Consider the following 20,735-nt stretch of genomic DNA (forward strand, 5'->3'; position numbering starts at 1 on the left):
GCGTGAGTCTAGAGTTTGGGACCCAAATCTGGCAGAATATTCAAATTTGAGAATCACTGACATATCCTGGTATTAAAAGATTATGTGAGACTGTGATATGAAAAGACCTTCAGACTATGTGAGATCGCTAGGAGAATGAGTATAGATAAGAGAAGTGGAAGAACCCCCAAAGGAGGCAGACTGGAACGATCAAGGAGGTAGAAAGAACGCTAAGTGTCCTCAACTTTGCCAGGTAAAAATCATGTATTAAGTACGTGTCAAATGATGCTGATATGTCAGGTAAGATAAGGACTGAGAATTGACCACTGACTTTAGGAAATGTAGGAAGTCATTGATAAAACTGGGTTTAGTAGATTGAAGAGTGCATTGTAACCCAGCTATTCCACTCTTAGCTCTGGGTACCCTAGAAAATCACAACAGACAGGTATGTTCATTGCAGCACTTATGTGAAAGTAAAATAAATAAATAAAAATAAACAAACAAACAAACAAATAAATAATAACCTAGAAGTCCATTTATAGGAGATAAATACTGAAATTGGTGCATATTAGTTAAGAAAAAAACAGAAGAGGTAATAGGAATGGAATTGGAGATGGTGAGTGTAGACAACTCTTTTGAGGAATTTTTGCATAAAGCAGATCAAATAGGAAGATAGCTGGCAGGGGAAGTAGGACATGGGGAGATGCTTTTTCTGCTTGTTTTATTTTTAAAGTTGGAAGAAATAGTAGCACATTTATACTCTGATGAGAATGATCCAATACATGGTGAAAACTTGATGATGTCAGGGAGAGAGAGAGAGATTTGCTGGAGTAATATTCCTTGAGTAGGTGATCAAGGATGACATCCTGTGTATAAATGGAGGGATTGATCTTATAGTGCAGCCAGGACATTGATCTGTGGTTAGTAGGCAGGGAGACGAGCATAGGAATGTAGATTAGAGTACGTGGGTAGTTCTCTTCTAATCAGGTCTGCTTTTTACTGTGAGACAACTAGGTAGCAAGGTCATCAGCTGAGACAGAGGTTGTGGAAGAGGTGTTGGGGGTCTGAAGGAAGAGGAATTATGAAATAGCAATTTGGGAGAGAAAATGGAAAGGGACATGTGGTATGATGATATCATATGATAGCTCGGTAGTACAGAAAGTCAGGAATTTAAAGTACGCCCACTCATAGTGTGCTTTCCTCCAGCCACATTCATCAGCACTGGGGCAGGCACGAAGCAAGTAGAGCGTTGGTTTTGTTGAGAGAGTAGTACAAAGAGCTAGGAAGGCAAGTGAGTCAGGGGAGCAATTATAGTAATTTACCATGGCATTGAAACTGGATAGGGAGGTGAGTAAGGAGAACGAGAGGATGGCCAGGTCTGTGGGTGGAGGTCCTAGTGGTGTGGAAAGATTGTTGGGGGTGGAGTACAGGAGAGACTGAACTGGAGAGAGAGGGTGGTGGTCAGAAAATGAGGTGCGAGGCCTTGAGACTATGGAGGGGCTTCAGTTATTGTCAATGGAAAGAACTAGGGCAGTGGTTCTCAACTGGGGCAGTTACCTCCCAAGTGCTGCCCCACTCCTGGGATATTTAGCAACATATAGAGAAGGATTTGCAGTTGTCTCAGTGCTGGGTGGGACAGGGATGCTACTGGCATCTAGGGAATATGCTGGTAAACATTTTGTAACATGTTGTAAATTGGCACAGGACAGTCCCCTACAAATGTCAATAGTGCTGAAGCTGAGAAACCCTGCTCTAGAGTTCTGAGCATGGGAGTGACTCGAGGGCAGAGGGAGGAAGACGGCATCGTGGGAGAAGAGAAGCTCAGGGAACAGAGAGGTCTGGTTGGTGGAGGGATCATTTATATATTGAAAGTTCTAATAATTAACACAACAGTGGTAGTGGAGAGAGTGACAGTGACTGCCATAAAGGTGACAAGTGAGGGAGGTGACTGTAAAGATGACAGCCAATACAGATGGCAGGTGATGTAATCTGGTGAGCTTCAAAGCCGGAACTTTTAGGGGAAGGAAGAGAATGGTCTGAAAGTGGCATTGGGGAACAAGGAGAATTCTCCCCTACTTTCAGGCCCAGTGATACAAGGATAGTAGGGACAAAGCACAGCCACCCCTTGAGAGGACTGCAGTTGGGACAGTGTCCTCAGGGGAGGGCCGGGTTTCTACTGGCACAAAAGGGGAAGGCCCGGTAAGAAAACGGACTGAGGAGCTAGGGGATTTTGCTGGTGATAGGCCATGAATCACAGAGGGAACGAAGGAAGGGTTCCAGGAGTTGTTAGCAGTGAGAGAATGGGACAGGCTAGGGGATGTGCTGAGCATTACTTGGGGGTGACTGACATAGACAGGGAGCATAATGAGATTGGATCCAGTGGATTCACACAGATGAAGGCGGAGAGGCTGTGAATGTCAGAAGGGAGTGAGGGCTGGTTTTCTGTCTGCCCGTCCACCCCGGTGATGGGGATAGAAGGCCTAAGGGTAGTGAGATGGTGCCGGTTCAGTCTTAGCTTTCTTGGGAGAGAGTCTTTCTTACCTGTAGGTCAGTCTTGACACTGGCTGATGGACTTTAGGACTCGTGGGGAAACTGGGTGCTACATCAAGCCCTGGGTTTCACCCACTGTGATCAGATTTGCTTTTCAGAAAAACCACTGGCTGCAGGGGGGACCATGGAGGTGAGAATAGAGGCAGGTAAGTTAGGAGGCTGTAGGCTGATCAAGGGGAGATGATGAGAGGGGAGTCACCACAGGATGGAGAGGAAGTGGGCAGGTTGGGGAGGTATTTGGAGGTAAAACTGCTTCTGATTAGTAGCAGATTGAATGTTTTTATGAAAAATAGGGAAGAATTTTGGGTCATACCCAAATTTCTTGGTTTCATCAACAGGGAGAGAGTGCAGTCTCCAGCAGTAGGCCCAGCCGTTGGCATGTACTAAGCACATTTGTTGAATCCATGAAAAAAATGAAAAAATGATGCTGTGATTACTTTTATGTATAATGCATCATGAAACTAACCTCAGCTAAACTTACCCAGTGTGACAGGATGTAGAACCAAAAGGTTCCTGGCAGCGGTGGCTGTGAGTAATTAGACCCACTTGGCCGAACACTCGGGCCTGCTTGGAGAAGAGTACACGGGAAGTAGGGATGGCCAGGAATTGTCACTGTGCCTCGGCAAGCCCGACAGGGCTCACTTACATAAGCAGGGCTCCTTTCACGTTGCAAAGGGAACTATAGATTTTTCAAAATACTTTTATTGGAAAATAATTGCAAATTTACAAAAAGTTGCAAAAATGAAAATATTATAAAAAACACAGTCACCTGTTCTGACTCACATTCACTTACTGTTAACATTTCATTTCCTTTTTCATTTATCTCTCCCTCTACACACACACACACACACACACACACACACACACACACGATTCTTTTCTGAAAGATTTGAGAGTAAGTTTCACTTGTCATATGTTTCTAAATACTTCAGTGTGTATTTCCTAAGAATAAGGATGTTCTCTGATGTAACCACAGTATAGTTATCAACTTAATGCATTTACGTTGATATAATACTTCTCTCATCTACTCTCTATATTCCAATTTTGTTGGTTGACCTAATAATGTCCTTTATAGCATTTTCCCCTCCAGGATAAAACCTAATTAGCCTCCTTTAATACGGAACATTTTCGTAGCATTTCTGTTCTTTATGACATTGACATGTTTGAAGAATACGGTTCTGCTCCACTTTTTAAAAATAGAAAGCTACTCATTTCATATATGTCTGTTGTTTCCTTGTGATTAGACTGAGGCAATGTGTTCTCAGCCAGAAAGCTGCATAGGTGAAGTTGTGTCCGTCTCTGGGTTAGCACATCTGGAGATGCGCGGCGACTTTCGTCAGTTAAGTTTGATCACCTAGTTATATAAAATGTTGCCCAGTTTTCCACTGTATCATTACTGGTTTTTTTTTCTCCTGTGCAACTAATAAGTAATCTGTGGGGAGATACTTTAATTCAATGCAAGCAGGATTAACTAGCATTCATCGAGACTTCTTGCCTAATCCAATCTTTTACAATGATGCTTGCAAAATGCTGATTTTCTGGCTCTCCCACTCCTTCCACATTCTCAGTCAGCCCTTAGCATTCCACGGTAAACAAGAGCCACACCTCTCTTCTATTTATTTATCAGTTATTGACTTATCAATTCCTCTTTTTTCAGTGGTTTATACTATATTACTCTACTTAACTCTTTGGTCAGTGCGAGTCCTTTTAATGTGGCTTCTGTGCCCTTTTGACCTGCCCCTATCTTTTTTTTGGTCACTTTCTTCCATTTTGGTATAATGTGGTGTTTCAAGTGCATCATGTACCCACCCTGCACCCACCCTGTTACCAGCCATTTCTCCAAAGAGTCCTAGTTCCTTTTAGTGGGGAGGGTTCAAGATCTGGGTGTTTGGTGTGGTCATTGTTACTGGTGTGACTTTCTTTCTTGGCCCTTTCAGTGGACAAAACTAGGGAATATATGCATACATATTCACATGCATGCAAATATATATCTGCACATATAAAAATGCTTATATACGTTTCAGAAATCACGAGTTCATACCATACCTCTAATTTCCACCCTTCCCCATGGGGTTCTTTCCTACCTCCCCTCATTTCATATTTGTATGTCCTTTCTTTGTGCATGAGAACTTTGGCTCCCAACAACAGAAACACATTTACTAATTTGCTCAGTTCTAAAATACATCTCAAATAATTTCAGAATTGCTTTGGCCAAACCACTAAACTGACAGTTGCTTCCAGTTTCACTCACATATACCACCTTGCCAAGACTGAGGGCATAAATAGTCAAATACCATGTTCAAAATGTACTTGTGTTGGCTTCCTTCCCACCTTCCCTATTACTGTGGTTATGGTATTCATTTAAGATCTAGTTATGTTTACTTGTTTCAGTTTGCTTTCAATTATAGGTCCCCCATTCATATCCTTATTTATTTGATTTTATTTTCAGAAGATGCAGAAGATTAACATGCTTCCAAAAGTAAAACTATACAAAAAGGCACACTTAGAGAAGTATCACTAACTCCCATATTCCTTCAGTCCTGTCCCCGCCCCCTTCCTTGTAGGTAACCAACTTCAGCATTTTATGGTTTATCCTCCCTGTGTTTCTATTTGTACAGTTAAGCAAATTAAAAAAATTTCCTTCTTTCTTGCCTAAAAGGTAGCATTCTCACCTCAAAGCTAGCATACTACATACGTATCTGCACTTTGCTTTATTTTCACTTAGTCATGCCTCCTGGAAATCCCACTTCTTGTTCTTTGTACAGCTGCATAGCAGTACTCCTTTGAGTGTATGTACCATAGTTTAGTCAACCAATCTCTTCTGCTGGGACATTTAGGTAGTATTCAGTTATACATTTTCCTTTGATCAACCTATTTCTATGTTGTTGGAGGGGTATCTTTGGGGTAAATTCCTAGGCGTGGGAATGCATGGTCAAAGAGTCAGGACATTGTTAGTTATTGGCATATTCTCTCCACCCAAAGTTTTTGTGGCAGTTTGTATTTCCACCTATGATGTACGAGCATCCCAGATGTAATATTTCCCCCCAGATATTCTTAATTATGGAGTTGCTAGTACGGTTTGGATCCTGATGCCACACGGCAGTTTGGTTTGGAGTCTCTTACGTTCAATGATGGACTGCTGGCCTTGTGGTCAAATAGCATGGTTTAAGTCCAGCTCTGTCACTTATCTAACTTTGTATAATCTGAACAACATTTAACCTACCTTTCCTTATCTGTGAAGTGAGAATGAATGTACCTGTCTTTTAGCGTTGTTGTGAGATTGAAAGCACCTCGTCCAACGTTGGATATGTACTAGGCATCCAATACAAGTCTGAATCAGAACCGTCTCAACCTCGTGCTACTTAGAGCTACTGAAGTTTTACACAGAAAAGGACTCAGGGAGCGCCTTGTTGTTGACCAGTCTTGGCTACTGAGTAGCTTGGACTAAGGCAGGGAGGAGAGCCCAGGTCTCCCAGGTTCACGGACTTACCTTTGTTTCACTTACTGGTATGGTTTTTAATTTTCTCCATAATTAAAACACATAGGCTATTTGTTTGGAAGGGATTTTTAAATTCTGCTATATATTTTTTTAAAAATTAACAGTGTTAGTAGAACTTACTAGATACGCCTTCATTTTAACAAGCTTAAATGACATTTGTTATGAAAATTTTTTAACGTTTATAAGACTGGGAATAAAGATTATTATTAAAAAACTTAAATCTGCAAGTATAATAGAGAAATGTTGACATACTAGTAAATGCTATAATTTATCTAAAGAACAGATGAAGAAAACAGTAAAAACAATAACAAAAGCAAACCACCTGGAATTCTGGGTTTCTGTCTGAATTTTTTTCAAATAGGTAGCAGAATAAGCTCAATATAATAGTTTTCAAAAATGATACAGATATTCTGTTTTGGCTCGTATTTTCCTTTTTTGAATTTTGGGAGGAAAAGGAAAAAGAGGAGAAGCAACATAATCTAACACATCCTTTCCAACTCTATAGTATGTTTTTCTGGACTAGAAGCAGTTATATATAATTATTCATCAAGCATTCAATTTTTTTATCTGTAAAAGAGGTAAAAAGGTTTTTCACATTTAGTATATATTTTGGAATATGACCCACATGGCTGGCAAGAGTACTGGAATATTTTTGCTGTTTTCGTTCTTTTACTGTAAACTATAACATATATGCAGCAATGGAAATTAATTTTATTCTCCAAGTGCTCTGCTGAAATGCACAGTGATTTTTAATTCAAACCATATTACATGCCTTTCAAAAAGAATTAAAAAAATAACGTGTGTGTGTGTGTGTGTGTGTGTGTGTGAGAGAGAGAGAGAGAGAGAGAGAGAGAGAGAGAGAGTCGGGGTGTTTATGTGCAGTGTAATATTTTTTTAAACTAGAGTACTTAAAATATGCTTCCTTGAAAGAAAGTTCTTTGTTCATATAAGTCAGGGAAACACCAACTACCTTCCCAGATCTTGGAGATTCACACTATACTTTAGCACATTAAAAGATCTGGGTATTATTCAGTAATAAGAAAGGATAAAATGCTGCCATTTGTGACAACGTGGATGGATCTTGAGAGTATCATGCTAAGTGAAATAAAGCAGATGGAAAAGGACAAGAACCATGATTCCACTCATTTGTGGGATATAAAACAGGAAGCAGCAAACAGACAAACAAACCAACAAACTCATAGACACAGACAAGAAAATGGTGATTATCAGAGGGAAATGGGGCTGGGGAGAGGATGAGAGGGTAAAGAGGTCAAATTATATGGTGATGGAAGGAGACTTGACTTTGGGTGGTGAGCACACAATCTGATGTACACATGATGTATTATAGAATTGTACACCCGAAACTTATATAATGTTACTAACCAATGTCACCCCAATAACTTTAATTTTTTAAAAAAAGGATCTGAGTATTTAACCCAGTGTTTCCCAAACATATTCACCATAGAACTCTTTTTTATCCCCGCCAATATCACAGAACACTAATGTTGTAGGAAATACTCTTTAGGGAGCAGGATGTAAAGAAAAAGTTTGAAAAAAATAAGATAATATTTTACTCAGTGTTTTATAATTCCCTTCTAACTTTCCATTCTTAAAATAACAAGATTGGTAGTTTTTTTTGTTGCAGGTCTCACTTTGAATTCTTTATCTGGGTTTGAAATCAGGATGCCTAGAAAAGAGAGCAGTGGGAAATATGGGGAAAGTCATTAAAACAAGCTTGCCTACTTGTACATATACAAACATAGTTCAATTTTTAAAAATGCAGTCATGTCAACCTCACCATTTTTAAAGATAAAATTTCTTAAAACAGTTAAAATTTTGTGATATCTCTTTAGTGTCTGTTTTCAGTTGAAGAATATATTTTTATACTTCCAACACTTGCCTTCCTTTACATTATTAGTAATTAAGTTATTTCAGTCATTTGCTATCAGCCCTGATGGTTTTGGTATTTTCCCCCTAGTGCCTGAAGTAAGTTAATAATTGCCAAGTACGTGCACATCTTGTAGAGACTGAATGTTAAAAACAGCAAAATCCCCCAATTCTTTAGATTTATAATCTCACTCTTTTAATCTATCCTCTGTCTCTGTACATCATTGATAGGCAACCGCTGCCATAGGCTTTTCCAGTGTTTATAACTTACATCTTACTATAGTCAAATACTAATCTATTTTCCTCTTTGACCTATGTGGTGAACCTTAGGTTACTTCTAATGACCTTGGAAGTGGGACAAATTGTGTAACCATAGGATTGTGAAGATGTCCATCCTCATAATTTAGGGAGACTGGGGAATGCAGACTGTCCAGTCCTGGCTGCTTCCCACGACAGAAACGGAACTGGCCAGAGGGGCTGTGAGTGGCAAGGGGGGGAGGCAGGCTTGGGAGAGGCATGGAAGGTTGAGTGGACCCAGGGATAGTAAGTCACTTTGCAACTTTAAGTGTGAGCCCCTCCATGCCCTGTCAGGAATCTCAGTACACTTAGGAGAAGCCAGACTAAAGTAAATGTCTTTCATCAAGTTTGCAAAGAAACAGACAGCAAAACTGGGAAAAAGAGACTGAGAAGACTGACAAAGAGTTAGATTGACATGCCATCAATACGATACAGGTCCGGAATTCTTAATAGATGATGGAATTGGGGGTTGGAGCCAACTTTACCTAGAAATCCACAGTGTAGTGAAGCCCCGAAGTGATATCTGTGTTACGGGTGGTTTAAGCTTGATCAGATAATAAAATACAAAGAAATAGATTCAGACCATAGCTTTGCTTCTGGCATGAAATGACAAAAGCTATGAAGGTGTTTGAGTAACTTTGCCAAAAGCAAGCATTGGATGCTGGGATAAAGTATCTGCGCACTATGTTGGAATGAACTTAGCTCCTCATCTTTGAGCGAATGGAAAGATGCTATTATCCATGTCTTTTTGGAAACAGTTTAGTAGGTAGGAGAGTGGTAGCAAGAAAGATGTTTGAAATACCACATCTGTTAAATTCATGCCAGCAGTCCTGTGAGTGGCAAAAACACACACAATTTATTCAGAATCCCTGGCTCCATTTTCAGTATGTTAACCCTCCTTTTAATATTTGTATCACCCTGCTGACAATCAGATGGAGCAACAGGCAGCGCTGCTAAAGCGCTGTATATGCGGAGGATGAGTTTATATTTGTCCTTGCCACATGGCAGAAGTAAGTAGGGGGCCTGTGGGAAGGAAGCTCTTTTGTCCCTTTAACATATTTGTACCAAAGGAAACTTGAGAAAATCCAATTCTGACTGGATCTTAAATACCTTTTTTCCTTTCATGAAGTGATGATAGTTTAAAAAAATATGTTAAAAAGTAGCTATCCTGCGACCAGGTCTGTATTTGAAAAGCGAAAGTATGCCAACATTTTGTGGAAAATAAAGCGAAAATCAGTCCATGGAAAATTTGAGGAGATTTATTTTATTTTTAAGATTGAATGCTTTTTGTTTCTCTTCCACTTTTGGAAATCTGGATTATATGTAATTAAATAACTCTTTGAACATTTGATTTAGGTATGTAAGCTCTACCTGATTCTTGAGTGCTCCTGCTGAAGTGTGAAAGTGCCTGTGTTACAGAGCAGTCACCACCACTCAGCATTTCTTGTCACTGGGGGTGCCCAATAGGTCCTGCCACACTGGTACTGCAGGTTGCTGAGCAGCACAGGGACATGGGGGTGAATGTCCTGAGGAAGGGGGTGGGGGGAGGGGAGGGCAGCCTATCCTGTACTCACTTTGTCCTAGTCCGTTTATCCTGATAACAGTGCAACCAAAAGAAAACTTATTTTGCAATATATGACCTGTACATTATATTTTTGGATAATCCAGTGACCTTAAAAACACCCACCTGTTATATAATAAGCTCTTAATGGTAGTTGTCTCTGGGGAGGGGAATCAACAGTGGTGGGAGGGAGATACAGTTATCATTGTGTATCCACTCCGGTAACCTTTGGTGTTTGTATCGTGTGTGTGTGTGTGTGTGTGTGTGTGTGTGTGTTTACAATATACAATTAAAAACGAAAAGTGAAAGAAAAAAAATTTCCCTCTAAGCATTCCCATCTCCTGACAGGATGCTTGGTTTCCCACCCTGCCCCCCAAGGAGCTTCTGTGATTTCCTCCCAACACCCTTTCCCACCCCGCCCCCCAGTTTCTCTTACTTCCCAGGAAAACACTTTCTGAATTCATTGACTTTTCTTCCTCATCTCTAGTTTTGTCATCCCTATTCCTTTCATGAAAGTTCCTGAAGATTTCTTACCGTGAAATGCGGTAACCTCCTTTGAAACCCTGTTTGACCTTTCTGGGTCACTTGAGACTTGCACTCTCCTCCCAGCCTCCTGGTCCGTTTGACCTCTCTCTCTCCACCTTCACAGGAGCATCTCTGCTGTGATTCCACCTTTGTCCACTCTGTGCACTCTCCCTGAGCAATCTCTTTTACACTCAAGAGGGAAATTCTCTGTGTCAGCAGATACCATCTCATTCCTTAGCTCTGTTTACTGGCCCACTAGGCATGTTAATTCTCAGTTCCATGGGCACCTCAAAATCAAAATAGCCTGGGTTTATTGTTCATTCCCTCGCTATCCCCTTGTTTTCCCCCACTTGCTGTATTTTAATATTTAGCAGCACCCAAGCCAGAAATCTGGGAATTGTCCTACGTTCTTCCTCTACCTCACAAGATTTTGGAATTACAGGTTGTCTTGCTGTAACATGCATATATTGGCTCTGTTTTTAACACACTCTTTCATTTTTACAAATAAATTTCTAAATTGTGCAGTCTCATTCCAGATGGACTTAGGAGAAATTTCATACATATAAATGTTCTGTCCTTGTTAAATGTAGCAGGGTGGGGCGGGGATCATTTTGACAATTTGTGTTTATGAATACACAGAAACCTCATTCCTGGGGGCATTTCTGAATTTGAGATATGAGCTTGTTTTTTCTCTGAAACTAAATTAGCAAACATACAACTTCACAGAGCTTGTGGTTTATTGTTTTAGTACTTATGTTGTACTTTACTTAACTATTCGGTCACTTAAAAAACAATAAATAATATCTTCTCCTGCACAGTTAGAATTACCCCTAATACTGCCTTTGTTTCTTAGGTGTTAAATATAGACTTAAGTAACCACTGGATTAAAATAATCGTTAAAATTTATTGTATACCTATTATGTGACAATTTACATCTGTCATATCATTGAATTTAATTCACCCAATAATTTGACGCAGAATGGAGAAAGTCAGAATCAGACATTGTTTAATTTGCCCAGATTACACTGCTGTGCTGGTCATGCCCCCAGTGAGCCTCTTAAGATAAGACATCAGTTTAAGTGTGGCCTGGACGTCCCTGAAAGCAATACAGTTAAGAACTGGATTTATAGGCATCTCCTTTTTTCTGGGGAGTTGATTTGCATACGGTCAGTGTTTCTCCTGTTTTGGTGCCCATTTATGACCGAAGAGTTTTTGGTCCTTCAGTGCCATCACCCTGTTTATCCATGGCCATGGGGTGATGCCAAAGGAGGTGACGGCACTAAGATTTACATGAAGTTTATATTTTGTCATTTTAATTAACTGAAAGTGTTAAGGCACACTTCTAAAAACAGCTATTAAGATAACAGTCTTTCTGTTATGCGTTCATAATTTGTCTGTTTACTTGAATTTTTAGTACTTAGAGGATGGCTGTCATCTGAAAAACGTGATGGTCAATAATTCATGTTCTCTCTTTTTCTTTCTCAGTGCAATGAAACCTCGTTCTTTTTTGAAGCTCGAAGTAAAACTGCTTGCAAGCATCTTTGGAAGTGTAGCGTAGAACATCATACATTTTTTAGGTATGTGAACATGAAAGTTTTGTTCATTGTTCCAATAAATGAAAATTGCATTTGTCTTTATAACAAGAATTCTGTTCTGTCTACAAGTAGAAATTTAGAAGTGTTTGTCTTTTATTTTTTCAGCCACCTAATTCTCTGGATCATAATACAGATATGTAGATACGCAAAACCACACAAACACATAGGTATCTTCTTTGCTCATATTGTAAGAAGGGGTCAGGGACAATTTTTTTTGGTTTATGTAAAAGTGAAGCTTTGGTATTGGTGGAAATTAAGTGTTCTGCAGTGGACATACTAAATTTAAAATGCCTGTTAGCCATGTAAGTGGAGACATGGGTAGGTAGTTGGGCATACAAAGCTCACTGGAAAGACCAAGGTTAATATTTAAGTCGAAGGCGACGGGACGAGGTCCCTATGGAAAAAGTGAAGAGGGAGAAGCAGAAAGCCAAGGACTGAGCTGTGGGGCCCTCCCAGCATTTCAAGGACAGGAGGAGCCAGCCATGTAGTATGACCAGGAGTAACCAGGAGAGCGTGTGGGAAGATGGAAATGAGGGAGGAAAATGTCTTGCTGAGTAGGCAGCTGGCAGCTGCCTTGCTGCTGTGCTCCTAGTAGGTCAAGAGGAGGGTAGAGAATTGACCGTTGGATTGTGGGGACACTTTGTTTATTTCACATCCTACGGTATAAAGGTAAAACTAAATGTTACCAGGTGGTACGTTAAGCTGTATCTTTTGGTGTTTTTAAATTTAAAACTAGGTTAATTCTTTCTCTTCTTCCTATTTGATTTGCATGGAAGAGTTTTTCCAAGTTGCATGATGTTGGAGAAGCATTCTTGTAAAATGACCAATGTCCTTTATAGAGTTTGTATTAGGAGAGGGATGTGGCCCCGAAAACCTGACACATGGCCTCCAGGTCCATGGGGCTGGGCCAAGGGGTTCCCCAGGGAAGGGTCTGGTGAAGGTACCCTGGAATGGGAAATACTAGAGAATATTGCACAAAGAAGAGTGAACCAACACATTAGATATGGTTAAATGCCATGAGAACCTTGACATGAGTAAATCAACATAGTGACAAAGTTCCCAGTATGATTTCAGGAGAGAAAGTAAGGTGATTCACATCTAAAGCTGCCTAGGGCAATGATGTATATCATAGTCTCCAGAAAGTATGAGTACTTTGATATTATACATATATAAAAGGCTAGAGTGTGGTTGTGTTTCAAATATTAGCTGAAAATACCTGATTATTATTTTTTGCCAATATGTAGACTAAATGAAATATTTTTACAAGCTGTTAAAACAGTGTTGTGCTATTATATTTTCTAACTAGCGTTTGCTCAAGTGTTGCATAAGAATCTGTATTTATGAGTCCTTATCTAATTTTCTTTCAAAAATGAATTAGACTGCCAGAAAATGAATCAAATTCATTGTCAAGAAAACTCAGCAAGTTTGGATCCATGAGTTACAAGCACCGGTATAGGTAAATGGCATTTTTTCCTTGGGGGAAAAGTGTGTAAATAAAAGAATGTTTAATTCAGCTGTCCACATATGTGCACAGTAAAGTTTGTGGTTTAATTTTCTTCTTATTTTTCCACAGTGTCAGTGATTTTCATGAGCATAATAGTTTATTAAAACGTTTTTGAAAAAAATGATTATCCAAGTTTAATTATACTTCATGTCTGTATTCACTACGTTAACGTAGGACTTTTAGAATGTAGTAGAGCTTATTACTATCTTAGAAATTTAGTTTGATGCAAATATCACTTATTTCTAATCATGTTCTGATTATGAAACAAAATGGATATTTTGAATACTAGCTGATTGGCATTCTATAACATTCAGTTGATCCCTACTGTAACACAGGTATACTTTATATTATGGCTCAAACCATGTTTTCTGCAGCATAAAGATTACATGTAGTAACGCTAGCAAGTGTATCTAAACTTTATCCAGCATTTACGAAGTGCCGTGTATTGTGCTAAATGTTTTCCATTTGTTGCTTCATTTAATCATCACAGTTTTCTTAATATCGTCCTCATTACTGTGTGAGGAAACTAAGGCTCAAAGAGGCCAAGCCATTTCTCAAGGTAACCCAGCTAGGAAGCAATAAAGTGGGGTCAACTACAGAGCCTGTGCGTTTAACCGGTAGGCACACTTTTGGCATGTTGCAGGATGTGCCTGATTCCTTAGGCAGCCAGGCAGGTGCTTGTGTCTTTTTCTAATACCAGCATTAAAAATAGGAGCCTTCCATGTTTTGAAAAAGAATTTGTTTTGTTTCTGTTAAGTGGAGAGCCTGTGATTGCAGGGCATGGAATTAGGTCTGTAAAGATAAAAAGTTTCAGATCTAACCACCTGTCTTCAGAACAGTATCATTCAGCCAGTGAAGCAGGTCCTGTAAGACCCAAGCAGGCTGCAGAAATGCCGCCTAAGGGGGTGGTGGGACACTGTTCTGTTAGTTCCCCTGAAGATATCACTGAATGAGATGCTTACCTAAGAGACTTAAGAATAAAGTCCAGTCAAATGTTTGCAGAACAATGATATCCCGGACTTTAATTCCTTTATAGTCCGGCACTTTCTTTGTCTTTAATTGGAAACCAGAGATAATCAGAGTGATTAATATTAATGTTCAGTATATTAGTCTTTATATATTATGCAGATATTTGCTCATTTGATGACTTAAATAAAACTTAGATATTATGGTATTACAAATGTTCTTGATATTGGTATGAAGGTATTCATTGATATCTAAAAATGTAACCTTTGGGGTGTCAAGGTTCTCCCTTAGACAGTGATACAATTATCAGAAATTTAGGGAAAGAGTATTTACTTTTATATTGCGAAGAAGAGTGAATAGTCACTATTTGTGCTCTTCTCCCATTTGGGCCATAAAACATGTCAAGGGTGATAGAGAGAATGTGTAAATCTATCTCTTTTTCACTGAAATGGAGCTAGTGAAAAGGTATCTGTCTTACTGTTCCTACTATTAAAATTATAATTATGCTGTTTAACATATGTTATGGTTGGTTTCCACACGTTTACTCATACCTGATTTCTCAAATGTATTGAAATGCAAATGTTGTGGCTCCTGGGAATTATTATTAGAAAGTTATTGGATTTTGCATATTAAATATCATTTCTTCCAAGAAAGTAATTAAAGGTAACCTTTGCAGAATTGGAAGCTCCGCTAAATCTGTTCTAATTTCATTGCTGGTATTAACTGCCTCGTTAGTCTAATGAAACCTACATCTCCATGTCTATATGTAGGAAACACTAACGTTATGCCATCTCTAGAAGAAACACGTTTCATCCCACTGCCCAGAGCTAGGCTTAATCAGGGGTGGGTCTCAGATAGCTGGGTGGTCGCCAACACATGGACTGTAAATTGTCAAAAGAGGAAAAATAACCAGCCTTTAACAAACATCGTAGACCTGTTCCTTTCTTGAGACATTCTGTACATCTGGTGGAATGAAAGCAGAGCCCTGGAAACACAGAGGGCCCCTCCTTGACCCTGTAGACTTTTAGAGGATGGGGTATAAAGAACAGTATAATAAGTAGCTACAGTATTTGAATGGGGGTGTGTCTGTATTTGTGTGTACAATTGTGTATGTGTTTATAGTGGTGTGTGTGTACAGATGTATGTGATGTAGGAAGACAGTTCTATCTAGTCTTTCCTCTCTTTCCTGCATCTTTGGGCTTGCAGAATACCGAGGGGATTCCAGCATCTTTTAGAAAACCTCATCATTACTTGAGAAGGGAAAAATTAGACGTTTTTAGTGATAAGTGTCAGCCAATCCTTTCCAAAATTCTAAATTAAATTTCTGGAGAAAGACTGAGCTGACATCTAACAATCTTAATCTTTTTTTTTATTATTGTTTTATTATCAGAGATCAGTAATCTGAAATAGAGATTGGTCAAATCTTTGATTAAATATTTTTTTGTACACTGATACCTCTTTTTTCAAGCCTTTTAAAAATTAACCTTGAAGTTTGTAGGGCACTCCTGGTTTTGATGAATGAATGAGTTGTGTAGAATTTATACTCCAGAAATGAGAATTGGGCCTGAGAACCCCTGCCCCTGGAAACCCAGATAATTTTCTTGTAGGACTTAAGTCACACACACTTTCCACGTTTCTTAAAGCGTGGAAGGGAGAACAAGTTCTCGTGACAACCTTCTTTGTGTCAGGTGCTTTCACATGTGTTACTTTATTTAATCCGCTCAGTGACCTGCCAAAGGAAATATCATATCCTCATTTATACAGATGAGAAACTTGAGCCCCACAAAAGTAATTGAACTAAAAGACCTTTAAGGAGTAACTGGCAAAGCTGGGATTTGAACCTAGGCATTTCCAGTCATGTTCTCTTCTCTCTACGCCATTGATTGCCGATTGTGCCCTTACTTTGAGGCTGAAGAGCTACTGACAGTGCCAGTCGGCATAGAATAGGAGTCTGTGTGCCCGAGTGTGGGGAGGGAGGAAAGTGGGTGATCATGGGAATAAATTGCTGTGCGGTCACTTCGGAGAGCCACCAGGCACTATAAATCTCTCTAGTAATCAAATACTTAACGCTACAGGGAAATAGTAAGAATACTGTACAAGAGTATTTCTGCTAGAAAATGGTAAGAACAAGTAGAAATATATTATAAATGATGAAAATAAGGCTCCAGGAGTTTCAAAAATAACCTGTTGATTATTTCTGTTAAAATCTGTTGATTGTAACCTGTTACAGTTGTAACAGAGCTATGTTTTTCAGACCGGGCTTGCAACTTCAGAGTGAGTGTTATGTTCCTTGTCCCACACATCCAGGCTGTGCTGTACGGACCGGCTGGAGGCCCGAAAGCGTCCCGGGGCCCATACAGCCTGTGGCAGATCAGTTTATGTTTCTGGACCATCATTTTATTAATTTTCTGACACGATTTTGTCATTTCTCCTTTATTTCTGAGAGCAAACCCATGAGGAAAAATTGAATAATAAAGTAAAATCTCATTGTAAAATGCCTCAGTGGTCCACAGAATGGGTTCTATTTTTAGGACAAATTTTTTTTCTTTATGCAGCAAAGTATACAATATCCAAGTATTATAACAGAGAAAGTCTGTTGTAAGTCTTATCTTCATACTCCAAACCATTTATAATAATGGAATTTTGCCCTCTCTATAGATTTTTTTTTTTCTTTTAGCTTTTCAGGAGAGAGATGTTGCTATTCATGTTACCTTATGTACTAACTTTAAAAATACCATATAGTTAAATTTCAAGTGAAAGAAAACCTGTCACAGTTTGCTCCTCTCCCCTCCCCCGGTTCTCATGATCTGTTAAACATGAAGTACACTATAGATTTGACTTGACATCTTAATTCACGGTAGCTCATATCAAGTGTTGTCCCCGATTAGCCTGATTTGTATGACTGTTTCAAGCATTTAAAAAAATTTTTTCTAATAAAGATGGATGGAGTAGTGAGGAGGGGAAATTGTCACAGAAGCATGTAGGAGGTAAATTTTGCTTTGTAACTCTCATTTAATCTCTTTTGGAAGAGAGTCACCAATATTTATTCTGTAAATGTAGGAGGAATAGGATTTGGGGTCATTAAAAGGCTCTTTGTCTTCCCATCAATGGGACAAATAGAAATGCATTTCTTTTTTTCTTTTTTTCTTCTTTTTTAAGATTTTTTATTGGGGAAGGGGAACAGGACTTTATTGGGGAACAGTGTGTACTTCCAGGACTTTTTTCCAGTCAAGTTGTTGTCCTTTCAATCTTAGTTGTGGAGGATGCAGCTCCGCTCCAGGTCCAGTTGCCCGTTGCTAGTTGCAGGGGGCGCAGCCCACCATCCCTTGCGGGAGTCGAACCGGCAACCTTGTGGTTGAGAGGACGCACTCCAACCAACTGAGCCATTCGGGAGCTCAGCAGCAGCTCAGCTCAAGGTGCCATGTTCAAGCTTAGTTGCAGGGGGCAGAGCCCACCATCACTTGTAGGACTCGAGGAATTGAACTGGCAACCTTCTGTTGAGAGCCCACTGGCCCATGTGGGAACCGAACTGGCAGCCTTCGTAGTTAGGAGCACTGAGCTCTAACCGCCTGAGCCACCTGGCCGGCCCCCAAAATGCATTTCTTCTTGTGCCTAAATGATGTTTAGGTGGAAAATTTGCCTAAAATATTGAGGTGAAAGCCAGGATCATTCTCTGGCTTAAATTCAGCAGCTGTGGAATACGTTTTCAGTGGGATGATCGTTCACTGAAATCCCGCAAATGAAATGACACAGTTCCTTGGGAAGATGAGTCCAGCCCAGAGAGAGCTAACCCTCCTGGATCCTCACAGGCTAGAGAAGCAGCACTGTGCACGGGTTTTAGGCCTGCTTTAAATCATCCTGGGCACTTGATCTGGCACAGGTGAGGTGGGCATTCTAAAGGGTTGATGGTGCCATAGCAAGGTTGAGAGTAGATCACACAGTGGTCCTGTAGGGGAGGCATTACAACTTGCTATGCAGGTAAAACGTGGGGCTTGTTGACCCATGTAATTTTGTTGCCTGAGTATATTCAGCCTGCCATCATTTCTTTAGTATTTAGTTGTAGAGTTGGAAGTCAATCAGCATCCTCTATTTTTAGCCCATCATTCTGCTTAAATCTAAACCTGACTCCGCCTCTACTAAGCCCCTTTCCCCTGTTTCTTCTCCTAAGAGATATTCCTCCTGTCTAACTTAAATCCTTCCAATTAGAATTTAATATTTCCTTGGTTGGTGTTGCAGGGAGAATCGATTGAAAACCCATATATGCTTACAGCCTGTGTGAGTGTGTTTTTTTCTTCTTTCCATACTTTGCAGATATTCTGAATAAGCTGTTGTTTAATTTGGTAGCTGTGTGGTTTTACCTGTGTTAATCAAAACGTTGCATTTTTCAAGTGGCAGGACAGCATTGCAAATGAGTCGAGATCTTTCTATTCAACTTCCCCGGCCAGATCAGAATGTGGCAAGAAGTCGAAGCAAGACTTATCCTAAGAGAATAGCACAAACACAGTCTGCTGGTAAGTCATGGGTGTAAACTTGTGTTTCCTGTTAGGCTGGTGGTATAGGCTGTGCTCAGGTGGTGACTATAGTCCAATTGTATTTCTTTTTTATTGTTAATGCTAGAATTTTTGATTTGACAGTGAAAATGTCTAAGCAGTCAGAACTTATTCATAAGTAGGCAAGTAGTCAACTTGAATCCCCGTAACCTGCTTAATGACTACACTTCCGTTTAGAAGAGACTAAACAAAATCTCAGCTGAGTAAGTGATTTCTTAAGTTGGATGTATCTGAGATCCGAATTGAAACAAACTCTTAGGAAGTCTTTTTTTAAAAAAAGGAGCATTGTTGACATAATTTGTATAGAATTCAGTTGGTGTTTTGTTATTGTTGGACTTTTATTGTGAACTGTAATATACGTATAGAAAAACGTGTAAAATGTACATACAAATGCCCATCACATATAAATGTACATGTGTATACATATATATAATAAATATATATACACGCACACACGCGCACACACACAATTTAACATAGCCTGCAAGCTAAGAAGTCCCTTTTGTTTGTCTGCTCACATCTTCACTGTCTACTCTTTTGCCAACCAGAGAAAACCCCCTTTTGACTTTGTGATAATTTTTTCCTTATTTTTCTTTATAATTTTACTACTTATGTAGCCTTCCCTGAACAAGCTAATGTATTTTGTCTTTTTAACATTGTATGCATGACTCATAGTATGTGTTCTTTTGTCTTGCTTCTTTCTATCCGTATTATGTGTAGTGTATATTAAAGTGCATTCATTTTTCTTGCTGTGAGTATTCTGTTGCCTGACAGTTTCTTTATCCATTCTACTGTTGATAGACATTTGGGTTATGTAGACTTTTTGTTTTTAATGCAGACTACTTCTTTGATAAAAGCACCTAATCAATCAGTTTTAATCCATGTTCAATGCTCAGAACTCACAGAATTTTACTGTAGAATGATATTACTGCCTTTGGTTGTGGCTTGCTTATAGAACACTCTCCACAGACTTTTCACGTATATTATCTCATTTGAGCCTCACAATAACCCTGTCAGGTAGGGTATGTTCCCATTTTTCAGATGAGGGAGACATGGTCCCAGCAGCTAGATAGAGGTGGGGCTGGGATGAGAGCCCCAGTCTCCTGGGTCTTTTTGCTGTAGTGTGTGAAGTAAATGGAATTTTTAATAACAATAATTATCATCTGAACCTTGCATGACAGTTGACATAGCATTATGACATCCTTTGTTTCATTTCATCCTCGAGCCAAGCTGATGAAGTAAATGTTTGAATTTGCTTTACCACCGCTGGCTGTGAGAATGTCACTTGACTTAGTGTTTCTAAAGTGAAATTAAATCTGATCCCCTCCTGTCACTGGGCTGAGAGGAAATTAAATTCTTTCTGATGGTTCTACAATGGCAAAAATAAGACATGATTTAATTTTGCAATAGATTACCTTGCCACATAAGTATTATTATTATCCCCCATTTGTCTGGTGAGGAAACTGAGATTTATAAAGTAATTTGGCCAAGATTACGTCAGAAGCAGTGGCTTAGGACAAAAATTTTAGCCTTAATATTTATTATCTTTATCTTGATCTTTTGTATTTACCTTTGTATATGAGCAGTCTTAAATCCCATTTGGATCAAGTCCAGCAGAGTATAATCAATACGCAAACTTTCAAATCCTGTGCTATTTCTGAATCGCCATGCCTCATGAAATTATTCCGAGATCAACTGAGAATATCAAAAACATTCCTTGCTTCAAATTAACAATTGATTCCACTTGAGATGTAGGAATCATCACACATGCTTTTTATACAACCCTGCTCAGGTTGCTCTTTTTCTTCTCCTATACTCATAA

The 20,735-nt window shown here is 39.3% G+C and overlaps 1 protein-coding gene across 2 annotated transcripts in view; it reads left to right on the plus strand.

The window, feature by feature from the left end:
- The window catches only part of EPB41L4A (erythrocyte membrane protein band 4.1 like 4A), a 235,008-nt gene that overhangs the window by 140,278 nt on the left and 73,995 nt on the right, over nt 1-20,735 (plus strand). For both annotated transcript variants that reach the window (XM_019727789.2, XM_019727788.2), the window contains exons 10-12: nt 11,784-11,875; nt 13,272-13,349; nt 18,753-18,874. In XM_019727789.2, coding sequence (XP_019583348.2) covers nt 11,784-11,875; nt 13,272-13,349; nt 18,753-18,874 — 292 coding nt within the window. The remainder of the gene's footprint in view (nt 1-11,783; nt 11,876-13,271; nt 13,350-18,752; nt 18,875-20,735) is intronic.

The sequence above is a fragment of the Rhinolophus sinicus genome, linkage group LG03 (assembly GCF_036562045.2).
Source record: "Rhinolophus sinicus isolate RSC01 linkage group LG03, ASM3656204v1, whole genome shotgun sequence".
NCBI lineage: Eukaryota > Metazoa > Chordata > Mammalia > Chiroptera > Rhinolophidae > Rhinolophus > Rhinolophus sinicus.